Below are 13,758 nucleotides of genomic sequence, written 5' to 3'. Positions count from 1 at the left end.
ACCATCCCAATTATTATCGGGTCAAGAGCCAGACTTATCCCATCTCAAAACATTCGGTTGTGCCGTTTATACACCCGTTGCTCCACCACAGAGAACTAAGATGGGACCTCAAAGGAGGATGGGAATATATGTGGGATATGAGTCTCCCACCATTATAAAGTATCTTGAGCCATTGACAGGAGATCTATTTAAGGCCAGATACGCGGACTGTCAATTCGTTGAGTCCGAATTCCCTACTATAGGTGGTGAGACCGGCAAGCTGGTCAAAGAATTAACATGGAATCAAACATCCTTAAATTGGCAAGATCCTCGAACTCTAGCATGTGATGCAGAGGTTCAAAAGATTATACATTTACAACAGCTAGCTAATCAATTGCCAGATTCCTTTGCTGATCCAAAGAGAGTAACAAAATCGTACATACTAGCTTGCAATGCACCAGTACGTATTGATGTTCAAAAGGAACACAATAGACAAGTTGCTACAGAGTCTAAACCACGTTTGAAACGAGGTAGACCGTTAGGTTCCAAAGATAAAAATCCTCGAAAGTCTAAAGGTGCAAAACAGACCGAGGTTCAGGGAATTACCGAAAAACCAGACATGGCCGCGGAAATAATTAATGTACCAGGTGAAGTTCAGGACGCTGAACCTCAAGAACCTGAAGGAATTGATAACAATGAAGTATCAATCAATTACATAATGTCTGGAATAAAATGGAACCGGAAAAATGCGACATTGATGAAATATTTATAAACAAGGTAGCACTTGAGATAAATGAGGATCTAGAACCCACATCCATATTAGAGTGCACTCAAAGTAAAGATTGGCCTAAATGGAAAGAAGCCATTGATGTGGAGTTAAACTCTTTAAAGAAGAGAAGTGTGTTTGGTCCGATCTTAAGGACGATACCTACCATTAAACCAGTTGGACACAAATGGGTCTTTGTAAGAAAGAGAAATGAGAAAAATGAGATAGTGAGATACAAAGCACGGCTTGTAGCACAAGGATTCTCTCAAAGACCCGGCATAGATTATGAGGAGACATACTCCCCTGTGATGGATGCAACGACTTTTAGATATCTAATAAGTCTGGCCATAAGAGAAAATTTGGATTTACGGTTAATGGATGTTGTAACCGCCTATTTATATGGTCCACTGGATAATGAGATTTATATGAGATTACCAGAGGGTATAGAACATAAATGTAAAAATGGTACTCGAGACCAATACTGCATAAGGCTAGACAAATCGCTTTATGGGCTGAAAACAAAGTGGTCGAATGTGGTATAATCGCTTAAGTGATTATTTAGCTAAGAAAGGCTATAAGAACGACCCAATCAGTCCATGTATATTCATAAAGAAGTTTGCAAACAAAGGATTTGTGATAATAGCAGTTTACGTGGATGATTTAAACATCCTCGGTACCTCTGGGGAAATCGCCCAAACTGTTGAATACCTCAAGAAAGAATTTGAGATGAAAGACCTAGGCAAAACAAAATTTCTGTTTGGGATTGCAGCTTGAGTACGTAAATAATGGGATCCTTGTGCATCAAAAGGCATACACAGAAAAAGTACTCAAGAGATTTAATATGGAGCAAGCTCACCCATTGACTAGCCCAATGGTTGTTAGAAGCTTAGACTTGGATAAAGATCCATTTGCTCCTAAGAAGGCCAATGAAGAAATTCTTGGACCTGAAGTGCCTTACCTCAGTGCTATAGGAGCGTTAATGTTCCTGGCTAGTCATACTAGGCCGGACATATGCTTTGCCGTGAACCTCCTAGCAAGATATAGTTCTTGTCCAACTATACGGCACTGGAATGGTATTAAACACGTACTACGGTACCTGCGAGGGACGGTTGATTTTGGTTTATTTTATACTAACCATAACCGAGACTGTCTAGTTGGTTTTGCTGATGCAGGTTACCTATCCGATCCACACAACGGTAAGTCACAAACAGGTTATGTGTTTACGCACGGCGGTACGGCGATCTCTTGGCGTTCAATGAAGCAGACTCTTGTGGCCACATCGTCAAATCACGCGGAGATCCTAGCCATCCATGAAGCCAGCCGTGAGTGTGTTTGGTTGCGGTCAATGACTCAGCATATACGGACGGATAGCGGCTTAGAAGACAGCAAGGGAGCAACCGTCATCTACGAGGACAATACGGCTTGCATCGCCCAGCTCAAGGAAGGATACATCAAGGGAGATCGGACGAAGCACATACTGCCGAAGTTCTTCTTCACACATGAACTACAAAAGGCCGGAGAAGTTCAAGTGGTGCAAGTACAGTCCTGCGACAACTCAGCCGATCTCTTCACCAAAGCATTGCCGACATCGACGTTCAGGAAGCTCACGCACAAGATTGGGATGCGGAGGCTTCAGGACTTAGAGTGATGTTTGGATCAGGGGGAGCAATGTGTGCTGTACTCTTTTTCCTTCACCAAGGTTTTGTCCCATTGGGTTTTCCTGGTAAGGTTTTAATGAGGCAGCATCCCCTAAGCACATTGCAGCGATCCCATCCAACATGGTACGGTCATCTCGTCCAAGGGGGAGTGTTGTAAAACACTTGTGGACTCCATAGACCGGCCCGCTCACAGTCCGTTAGGACATGGCCATTCGGCCATTTACTGTCCGCACATGTACGGCCCATCGGCCATAGCTTTACGGCCCATGGCCATTGCTGTACGGCCCATGGCCTATCTTATGTACTCTATTGCTTTATGGGCTTTAGCCCTTGTACTCCTATTATATATACATGTATGCTCGACATTAATCAATAAGACTAAGAGATTTCACTTCCTAAATTCTCTAGTTTACAACAATGAGTAGTTAGCGTACATAATATAATTTATCAATGTGACATTGTTAACTGAAACATATGAAAGTTTGCAAATGGCAACACAACGTACTAACCAAATAAGCATTGTAAAACATGTTAAAACAAGATTCGGGTGTACATCCTGAAATCAAAATTACAACGAAACAGAATTTTGAATTGTAATTGAAATTGTGCTTGTTGCTAATTGATGTTGGAGGAGTGGTTTTTACTTGTTTTCCACATGGGAAGTTTCTCTCGTATAGCGATGACATTTAATACTACACGATGAGACTTTATTTTGGACTGCCTTTATGCTCTAAGTTCTTTAATGCTCTAAGATTCCCAATAAAATATTCCTTCCGTTTCAAAATATAAGATGTTTTAAATAAAGACGCAGATTAAGAAATCTTTACTTTTAACAAGTTCAACCAATCAGAAACAATACTGCATAATAGAAAATAGTAAACTAATCTAAAAATTGCATAGAAACTTGAAAACATCTTATATTATGAAACAAAAAACTTCTATAAAACATCTTATATTTTGAAACGGAGGGAGTACATATTTTGGCCAGGAACATGCATTATATCTATTGTACATCCTTGTGATCAGTTGGATTCAATGAGCTCAGCTTTCCGTAGTTACTTTAGCGGAAGGAGGTCTCAGGTAAAGTGACATTCTCTCCCATATATTTGTTTTGGTATCACCTACTTCGTTATTTATTTATTATTATTTTTTTTTTTTTTTACAAACATATGTTTTCATTCCATTAGAATAAGAAACAACATACAAGTAAGCAGGAGGAAATGTTCAAACAACGACATAAAGGGTAAACCCCAAAGCTTAAAACAACAAGGATACATAGGTAGATAAAGGGAGTCGATAGTAGGAACTTGAGAGCTATGAAATAGATGCTAAATAGCAATTTGGAACCTGTAAGATCAAGAGGTATCGAAACATCATTCATGAGCAGGTCACTGAATGAGAAGATGGCCACTCTCTTGAGTCAAAGACGGAGCGGCGTTGAAAAGGCCAAGACTGGAGATTTCACCAGAATGGGGCAGTCTACCCGAAGTAAGGCTTTCCCAAGGGGTCGAGCAAAGTGGAGAGAGCTCTGGTTAATATCAACCCGACTGGTGGTTGCGGTTTTGAGATTGGATAAGGTTTGCTTGAAGAGAGTGAGGTAACCACTACTTCTTGGAGTTGAGGTCATATTGCCACAATTCTTCAAGCTGATATGAAGGGACTTCAACAAGTTGATAAGATGCAATTTGGGGAGCTCGGTAAACAGGCGGAATGGAGAGGAGAGACTGAGGGAACACCGGTAACCACCGCACCATAGGGGCAGGATCATAATGTCAGGTTCCTTTGAATTATCTCCTGTAAACGGTTCTTCCCTAGGTGACTCTAAAAACTGGTTTTTCAAAGAACTCTTATACCAATCTAGGACCAATGGTGGCTTAACGTTCATTTGCAGTCTTCGAACAAAGGAAACCATTAAGCTACACAATGGGTGATTAGGATGGAAAGGCAGACCAAACCTGGGTAGAAGCTGAAATTGAAAGAGTCGTTCTGTTGGTGGTAGATAGCATACGGACGACAAGGGTGCAAGCATGGAGGATAAGTACACTAAAGAAGGCCAGCATTGCAATCCTCCATATCACCCACTTCAAAAGACCTTGACACAAGAAGTTATCAAGCAGATCAGCCGCCTTCAGTTTTCTGCTACTGAGAGAGCCTCGACTTGACCAAGCAGATAAGACTGAGACTAACCAATTTGAACTTGATATGAATCTAAAAAAAATAGTGTCTAAGGCTCGTCCAGGTCTTAGGAGAATCATAGTTCAACCAGAACAAAATAGGTATGAGGGTTCCAAGAAAAGCATGAGAATTAAACCTGGGCCAAAGGGATAGCAAGAGAGAACCAGAGGATGCCGAGCATGTAGGTTGCGTTGTCAAAATCTTTCCCATCTCCGGCGTCAAAACACAGCTCCCGTCCAGCTGCAGCCAAGTAAACGCCTTGGTGAGAAGATCAAGATCCGATGAGCGGTGAGATGTTGCGGTTGACAGCAAGGAGAGACGGTAAAATAGACAGAAACTGAGGCTGTTGGGGCATTCATGGTTCTCAGAGACAGTAACAGGTGGCTGGGAACTCGAGGGAGCAAGCTCACCGAGGGGAGTCACCGGATGCGGAGAAGAGGGAGGGGGTTGAAGCTGAAGCATGGTCAAAATTGAGTTCTGGAAACTCAAAGGATCTCTGATGAAGCTGAAATTAGAGCCAAACAGAGTATAGAGAACAAGGGGGCAGCGGAGATGAAGAAACAGTGGCCCAGCGACGCCTATCCGACTCGGCGCCGCCAAGGAAGGGTACCTCGATGGTTGTACCAGAAAGAAAGTGGCTAGGGCAAACTCCCAATTGGTCTATTTCACAGACATGCCTACTTCGTTATCTAGGATCCCTCTTTTCACCAAAAAATGATCAATTGTTAAAATGTGAACTTATAATACAAAGGATCATTAGCAGAAAAGGGTTTTAGACATCTAAATATTTATCATTTGTACGAATATTAAATAGAAAACTCAAATAAAAACATCTAGTCAACAAAATAAACTTAAGAAATCTTAAACAAATGATTAATAATCTGGTAATTTTTAAATGGCGTTTTGGAATTGTGAAAGGACCAGCTCATTTTTGGGAATAACTGTGATCATGATATAATGACTGCACATATCATTTTGCATAACATGATAATTAAGGATGAGCGTGATCTTAATGCACTAATTGAAGTTGAGAAATAATGAAAATTTATTTTTTAAATTTTTGTAGTAATATTATAATTTTTAAGTGAACATAATATGTATCTTTTAAAAGTAAAGGATTATCCTAAAAATTAATAACAAAATAAAAATATAACAAATTTAAAATATTCATTTTAGAGTAAAAAATAAAGGTAACCATAAGAGTAAATTTTTATTCTATTCTTAGAGATCTCTATATTTAGAGTAAAATATAGAAGCAGTTATTGGAGATGGTGTAACTGTAACATGAACATATATCGAGAACATTGAGAGCAAAAAGTGAGATTCACAAGGAGAGAGATAGGAGACAGAAGAGATGGGGAAGATAGAGGAGTACAAGCCTGTAATGGCGCTGACTATGATTCAAGTGAGGTATGCAGGAGTGACTCTTTCTGCAAGAGCTACTTTGGTTAATGGATTAAGCCCTCGGGTTTTTATCCTCTATAGGCAAGCCTTTGCAACCATTTTCATCTTCCCATTTCTCTATTTCTCCAGGTAAATATTAAAATCACCCGTCTCTCCCAAACGGAAATGTGAATGTATAATTTGTTAAGTTATATTTCCTTCAAAATCACCCTTCTCTATATTCCCTGAGTCACATCTCATGTAAATTGTTCTAACTTTTGATATATGTAAGACTCTAACATAGTTAATTGTTCTGGTTACGCTGTGTCTTTATAATTTGTGGATTGTAGGAGAAAATCAGAGATAACTATTTCATCTTTGGATCTAAGGAGTTTTTCTTTAATATTTTTGGTCTCGCTTATAGGGTAAGTGTATATATATATATAAGTTTTAATTTAGATTTCTTAGGAACTCCAGTTAGATGAATTTGGACTTATTCTTATTATTTGCGTGCAGCCTTACCGTCAATCAAAATCTGTACCTTGAAGGTCTTTACTTAACTTCATCGTCCATGGGAAGTGCCGTTAGTAACATCATTCCTGCAATCACTTTCCTAATTTCATTTCTCGCCGGGTATATGCATATATGGAAATTGTGAAAAACGAGATTGATGTGTCAGTGTAACTAATATTATTTCTGATCTTTAGATACGAGAAAGTGAATCTCCGGGATATAAGAAGCTTAGCCAAGATTGCAGGGACGATCCTCTGTGTAGCAGGAGCGGTCTCCATGACTCTGCTTCGTGGACCAAAGATTCTCAACTCAGAATCAGCTATACCGCTAGCTCAATCGTTATTGGGAAATATTCTTAAAGACCAGAACATGTGGTTGGTTGGTTGTTTGTTCTTGTTCTCTAGCACTCTTTGCTGGGCCTTTTGGCTTATACTTCAGGTAAACTTCAATAAATAAACCAAAGATCATAAACCTTATTTTTTTCTGTAAAGTTTCTTGCCTTACAAGGAAAGTGGATTCTGTTTCAACAAAACCCTAGGTACCAATCTCTTCCTACTATCCAGATAACCTCTCTTTATCAGCATGGATGTGTTTATTCGGAACAATACAATGTATTCGCTGCACTGTTTAATCCTCTCTGTACAGTCATTGTCACAATCTTGGCTGCTCTGTTCTTCCAAGAAGAGATTTACACTGGAAGGTAAGAACATTAATTTTCTTTAAGAAAAGTTAAAGATTACTACAATCCTTAAACATAATAATGTATGTTTTATCTTCTTTTTTTTTCTGATCTTTTGAAATAGTTTAATCGGAGGATTAGGGGTGATAATGGGACTTTACATTGTGCTATGGGGTAAAGCAAAAGATGTCATGGTGAATCAAGAACAGATAAGAGACAATGATCAGAACTCAGAAGTGAATATTCATATCGAAGATTCTTCACACACAACAATTCGTAACAGAGATCTGAAGAATCCTCTTCTCTCCAAACACAAATCAACAGACGAAATTCAAACACATGAATAAGTCAACTAATTTTATCTGTTTCGTAATATGATTTATGATTTCACCAGATTTAACAAAGGTTGAGAATAATATTAATTGAACGGCCAGTTAGGGTATCTTTACGATTGCATTTCAATGTTATTTTAGTTCATCTGCTACAGACTGTAGAGGCTGTACGATTGTCTTATCAGATCGATGAGTATTAAATAAGTGCATGTGGTATACACTTACTAATAATTTAATTGATAAAACAAAATAGTGAAATACAACCAAGTGTGGAAAGAGCTGTCATGTTAAGATGGTCAGATCTCTGGTACTAGGATCCAATGTCAGAAAACAACTACTAAAGGTTTTAAAAAGGATTTTTACAGAATATATCATTTTTGTCCCCAAAAAACAAAAAAAACAAACAAACAGAATATGCCATTATTCAGTTTTTTTTTTGGATTTGCCATTTTGTTTCAACTATTTTAGATTTATCATTTTTGTCACTGAAAAAAACTAAACATTTGGAAATACATACTAAATAACAAATACTATACCCTAAGAAAAAATGTAACCAAAAAACTTCAAGCATAATGTGTAAATTTATGTTTTTAAATCTTAAACTACTGACAAATCCATGAATTTTTTGCCAAAATAGCAAAAATCTACAAATGCCAGTAAAAAAAATGTCATATTTGATTTATTTTAAAATTTTCCAGGTAGAAACATTAAAAATGCCATGTTAATATAAGTTTTTTTTTGAATGGAGTAGACGGTTTCAAGTAGCCACATATAACAAAGTGATATATATAGAGATTGATTGATTTAGCCGCCATAGTTAATAAATACAATAGCTAGCTGTGGACAATCGTGATTGTTGGTAATTAAAAATCAATCATAAAACAAAAAGTTGCAATATTTTACAACGCTATAGAACATTTCAAAAGAAAAATTATCGGTGTTTGATTGAAATGGTGTGTTGTGTAGTCGCATAAAGTTTAAAATGTTTAATGTTTCATTGTTTCTAAAAGTTTATATACTATTTCAGTATTGTTAATCTACCTTCTAGCACTACCACACATGCATGCTGACATGCATGCTATCAAGTCTTGGAAACACATTCAATTTTCTTCTTTCTTTTAACAAAACTAAACCAACTCTCTATTGGTCTTGATCGAGAGGCAGAATCTGATTGTACTTTTGTACAACTTCGAAATTAAACATAATATAACACAAAAATACAAAATAAATATCCGAAATGGTTGTCTTTCGTGAAGGACTTGCCACTCCCAAAACAAAAGATGATGGTCGAGTACATCCAACTTCGACTAAACAGTAAACACCAAATGAATATTTAAAATTAAAACCACAATATGACAAAGAAGTCGTATTTGCCAACCGAATAAAAAATTATTTGTTAAGCATCTACATTATGATGAATAATAGTTTATGTATAATTAATAAGATCGTCCCAGCAATATAAACACTCCTACACATAACATGAACATATATAGAGAACGCAGAGAGCAAAAGTAAGATTCACAAGGAGAGAGACAGAGTGAGAAGAGATGGGGAAGATAGAGGAGTACAAGCCGGAAATGGCGATGACTATGATCCAACTGTGTTATGCAGGAGTGAATCTATTTGCTAGAGCTACTTTGGTTAACGGATTAAGCCCTCGGGTTTTTATCCTCTATAGGCAAGCCTTTGCAACCATTTTCATCTTCCCATTTCTCTACTTCTCCAGGTAATTAAAAATCAGCTCTAAGTTAATTTAATTTGCTTCTAAAATAACCTTTCTCTATATCCCCTAAATGACAATGTGCATTTGTAATTTGTTAAATTTAATTGGTTTTCAACTCAAAATCAATTGAAAATGGGTGAACTGGTTCACATCTCATATAAATTGTTTATTCACATCACATCTGATTGTTAATTATTATCATTACTATGTGTCTTTTTTTTTTTGGGTTTGTAGGAGAAAATCAAAGATAGCTATAGCGTCTTTGGATCTAAAGAGCTTTTCTTTAATATTTGTGGTCTCGCTTATAGGGTGAGTGTGTATATAATAAGTTGTAATTTTTTTTTCTTAAGAACTTCAGATAGATGAATTTTAAACTGATTCGTATTATTTATTTGCTTTGCAGCGTTACAGTCAATCAAAATCTGTACCTTGAAGGTCTTTACTTAACTTCATCGTCCATGGGAAGTGCCGTTGGTAACATCATTCCTGCAATCACCTTCCTCATCTCATTTCTCGCCGGGTATATGCATATACACTTGTATGGAAATTGTGATTGATGTGTTTATACTAATAAGTTATGATATTTAGATACGAGAAACTGAATCTCCGGGATATAAGAGGCTTAGCCAAGATTGCCGGGACGATCCTCTGTGTAGCAGGAGCGGTCTCCATGACTCTGCTTCGTGGACCAAAGATTCTCAACTCAGAATCAGCTTTACCGCTAGCTAAATCGGTATTGGGAAATGTTCTTAAAGACCAGAACATGTGGTTAGTTGGTTGTTTGTTCTTGTTCTCTAGCACTCTTTGCTGGTCTTTTTGGCTTATACTTCAGGTAAAATTCACTAAACAAACCATAGAACATAAACTTGTATTTTTTGGTAAGGTTTCTTGTCTTACAAGGAAAGTGAACTCTGTTTCAACAAAACCCTAGGTGCCAATCTCTACCTATTATCCAGATAACCTCTCTTTATCAGCGTGGATGTGTTTATTTGGAACAATGCAATGTGCGGTTGTCACTTTCTTCCTTGAGGACTCAAACGCTTGGATTCTTCATTCCTACTCCGAGTTTGCCACATGTCTCTATGCAGTACGTACATACAACATTTCTCTGTGTTTTTGATTTTTTATTAAACCTAATCATGAATCTGTTTTTAAGGGAATCGGGGCGTCGGCACTTTCATTTACAGTCCAAGCTTGGGCTATATCAAAGAGAGGTCCGGTGTTCTCTGCCCTGTTTAATCCTCTCTGTACAGTCATTGTCACAATCTTGGCTGCTCTGTTCTTCCAAGAAGAGATTTACACTGGAAGGTACGAAAATTAATACCCTTAAGAAAAACTTAAGATTACTACAATCCATAAAAATAATCTGTTTTATCTTTTTGGAATAGCTTAATCGGAGGACTAGGGGTTATAATGGGACTTTACACTGTGTTATGGGGTAAAGCAAAAGATGTCATGATGAATCAAGAACGGATCAGAGACTATGATCAGAACTCAGAAGTGAAGATTCATATCGAAGATTCTTCAAAGACAGCAATCTGTAACGGAGATCTGAAGAATCCTCTTCTCTCCAAACACAAATCAACAGAAGAAATTCAAACACATGAACAACTAAAATAATTCAAGATTCTTCCATCTGTTTCATAAATTTTGAAAGCTGTTTACTTTAATAAATAAACGTAATACGATTTATTAATGAAAAAAAATCATAAGTCTAGCTTAAAACAAGACTAACATACTCCTAACGAAAATAAAATAAAAACGACTAAATCAAGGATTGTTGAAACCACTGGGACGGGCATAACGCTCTTCTCGTTTGTTGTTCCGGAAGGCGCAACATCCCATACCGTAGACTACAATGAGCATTATAAGGAAGACAATGTTGACAGTCGCAGTTCTTTTCCATGAGTAGTTAAGGTTGTCTATGAAACCGGCCTTGCAGGATTGGCAATCGTAGCATAGCTTCTCTTTCTGGCTGTCCCAAAGTTGACAATCTGAGTTTTTATTTGTCTCTGACGTTTTGTTCCAAGTCGTTGGGCTTATGTAGGTGAAGTTACAATCATTAGAAGGCTTGCAGCAACCAGACTGTAAACAAAACAAACAAATCAAGATTCAATAATAGAAAGACTAAAAACACTAACCATCAAATCCAATTTAAACGATTAGGTTAGATTTATTGTAACTTAGGAACCCTAAAAAGACAACTTTTTTGACCCGACCCTTGAAATCAACTGGAGTGTTTCAGAAATGGTTACCTGAAGAGAAGTGAGATGTTCTTTGTAGAAAGCAGAAACAGGCTCACTATCAGAGAAGCGAGAACAGATCTTGCTCTCGTAAACACAGCTTCTAATGTTGCTCCAGTGTTTAGCGTTGTTGACACGCTTCTGCAACCAATTAGAGTAAACCTCAAGCCTATACTCTTTATAGGCCTTTCCAGGGATAGTTTCGCCGGAGCCTTTGCTAGTGACGACAAAGGCAAAGATGGTGAAACAGAGAACAGTGATGATCAAGAAGAACATCACAAAGAGATAGAACCAGAAGAGCCACGTCACTCTGCAGCAAGATCCCACGACTCCAGAGATTGCAACTATCGTGAGGAAAGCGCCGAGAGCGATCATGGGTTTGTCGAGGAACCGCTCGCATTGCGTCGAGCCGTTAGCGCTGAGCCAGATTCCGGTTATGAGTATCGGAACCGAGGAGAGGAGGACGAAGAAGTTGAGTATTCCTACGAGGGTGTTCGTAAAACGTACCATGATGATGATGATGATGATGATAGAATTGAAAGAAGAATCAAAAGAGTTGGAGAAACTAAAGAAAGGGATCTGTGTTGTGTGATTAGGTTTGGGAAGGACGAATCTGGATTTTATAAAGTGGGAAGTGAAACGCGTAGAGGAGGAGGGAAGGTGAAGAGATTTGTAAAGAAGTTTCGGTATTGCCTTATATGGCTACACGACGAGTACTAATGTCTCTTCTTCGTCAAACGGTTTCAAAACGTTTTGTACTTTTGAGTTTTTGAGTAATGTTTTCTTAAGGAATGTCTCAATAACTCTCACGCGCTTTCGAATGAATGATTTGAAGTTTTAAGATCTATAAAATCTCAGTTATTGTTGTAAGAATAATTAAGAATATACTTTTTACAGATCTCTTTCCATATTTTTTTGATGCTCCGGAAATTCGTTAAGGAGCATATCGACTTTGTGTCACATATGACTTAACGTGTGAAAGAGCTGATCTTTTTTGCATGATTTCCACACGTATTTCCTTTTTCAATAGATTGGAAACATTGTGATTTGTGATTATAGAAAATTTATATACGACGTTACACTGTAATCCCATTAATCTCAACAATAGACTGATGATAGACACGTCAAATTGATCTTTAGATGTTTTCTTTTGGTACGATCTCGATCTTCATATATTAATTAAGGAATATATAATATAATAATTATAAAGATTGGGATATATATATATATATAGATTAATATAGAATAAGAAATATCTATCTAATTAAATGTTTGCATAAAATAAGAAAGGCAAAAAAAAAAATTAAAACAACATATACAATAGCGTAACAGAATAAAGTGTGATTTCATTTGTATGAATCTATGATACAGTAAATTATATGCATGCAAAACCTCTTCAATGCATGTGAATAGTTATCACGAGACCATAGTCCCTAAAAACTACGATTAGAAATGTATTTGGATCGTTGTCCAAAAAAAAAAAAAAGAAATGTATTTGGATTAGCGTATAACATCCAGCTCTCTGCGGCTAACCATAAACACAAATAACTTATAAGGAACCAATCTTCTTAAATACAATAATATATAGCGACTAAACTAACAATGCCAGAGCAAGAACACAAAACTAAAATTAACAGTTTCATTATAGGAGTGCACTAAATCATATGTCCACCGTAAATATCCTAGGTACGTAGACAATCAAATGAAAAGTCTACTGTCGTCAGTTAGATGAGAGAAAAATTAACTGTGTGATTTCTTCAACATCCCTTGAATCGTGGATAGTCTACGCTGACTATGCAACATATAGCCTTGATAAAGTTAATTTAGATATGTGAATATGTGATTAACTAACCTTTCGAATGCAAAACCTATTAAATCAAGTCACAAAACTTCTATGGAAATTTGAGCTTTATCAAAGCATAGATGAGCTTATATAATCGTCGTTTCCGCTGATCCTCTGATGGAATGAGTAGTTTTCAGTTATCTTCTCCCTACGCAAAAATTGTCATTCGCTCAAGAAAAAGGAAAAAAACTATCTACAGTATATCCCTCTTGATTTAGACCGAAGAATAAACCTAAGCAAGTTTGGTTTTCTTAACCAACCCGAACGGGTTTATTCGATTCAGTAAAACCAACACAAATATAAATACTGTATCCTGTGTGTAAAAATAAAATCTTCAATTGGCTGAGGTCAGAGCATGACCGGAATTTTCCGATTTGTTGCATATATAGATATCTGCGTAATGGTCAAAGCAGACAAGCATAACCCATGACACAATGATTATAAAATCCTTGCCTATACGGGAT

General features: G+C 37.1%; 2 protein-coding genes and 1 pseudogene across 3 annotated transcripts; 2 read left to right on the top strand and 1 right to left on the bottom strand.

Moving 5' to 3' along the window:
• The first annotated feature begins 5,861 nt into the window (after positions 1-5,861).
• LOC104721807 (WAT1-related protein At4g30420-like) lies at positions 5,862-7,623 on the top strand (annotated as a pseudogene). Its single transcript, XR_015572041.1, has 6 exons — positions 5,862-6,111; positions 6,312-6,386; positions 6,478-6,594; positions 6,669-6,912; positions 7,013-7,174; positions 7,278-7,623. The product of XR_015572041.1 is annotated as a WAT1-related protein At4g30420-like (transcript).
• Positions 7,624-8,953: 1,330 nt separating this feature from the next.
• On the top strand, positions 8,954-10,914 carry LOC104721808 (WAT1-related protein At4g30420). Its single transcript, XM_010439878.3, has 7 exons — positions 8,954-9,211; positions 9,443-9,517; positions 9,612-9,728; positions 9,797-10,040; positions 10,140-10,295; positions 10,365-10,516; positions 10,597-10,914. Exons 1-7 carry the CDS (start codon positions 9,033-9,035, stop codon positions 10,826-10,828), a joined length of 1,155 nt encoding a protein of 384 aa, XP_010438180.1. The 5' UTR covers positions 8,954-9,032; the 3' UTR covers positions 10,829-10,914.
• On the bottom strand, positions 10,826-12,117 carry LOC104721810 (tetraspanin-9). The gene is made up of 2 exons (XM_010439879.3): positions 11,464-12,117; positions 10,826-11,293 (listed from the first exon to the last, which is right to left on the bottom strand). The coding sequence occupies exons 1-2, from the start codon at positions 11,959-11,961 to the stop codon at positions 10,979-10,981; spliced, it is 813 nt and encodes a 270-aa protein (XP_010438181.1). The 5' UTR covers positions 11,962-12,117; the 3' UTR covers positions 10,826-10,978.
• Positions 12,118-13,758: the final 1,641 nt, after the last annotated feature.

The sequence above is a fragment of the Camelina sativa genome, chromosome 11 (genome assembly GCF_030686135.1).
Source record: "Camelina sativa cultivar CO46 ecotype springtype chromosome 11, ASM3068613v1".
In the NCBI taxonomy this organism is placed as follows: domain Eukaryota; kingdom Viridiplantae; phylum Streptophyta; class Magnoliopsida; order Brassicales; family Brassicaceae; genus Camelina; species Camelina sativa.
The sequence above is the reverse complement of the archived record's forward strand: the minus strand, read 5'-3'. Positions and strand labels throughout refer to the sequence as shown.

Excerpts from the sequence above, each read along its gene's own strand:
- LOC104721808 (XM_010439878.3), top strand. The coding sequence starts at position 9,033 with ATGGGGAAGATAGAGGAGTACAAGCCGGAAATGGCGATGACTATGATC. Across the intron at positions 9,212-9,442 it reads CCATTTCTCTACTTCTCCAG|GAGAAAATCAAAGATAGCTA; the intron begins GTAATTAAAAAT and ends TTGGGTTTGTAG. Across the intron at positions 9,518-9,611 it reads TTTGTGGTCTCGCTTATAGG|CGTTACAGTCAATCAAAATC; the intron begins GTGAGTGTGTAT and ends TTTGCTTTGCAG.
- LOC104721810 (XM_010439879.3), bottom strand. The coding sequence starts at position 11,961 with ATGGTACGTTTTACGAACACCCTCGTAGGAATACTCAACTTCTTCGTC. Across the intron at positions 11,294-11,463 it reads AACATCTCACTTCTCTTCAG|TCTGGTTGCTGCAAGCCTTC; the intron begins GTAACCATTTCT and ends TTTTGTTTACAG.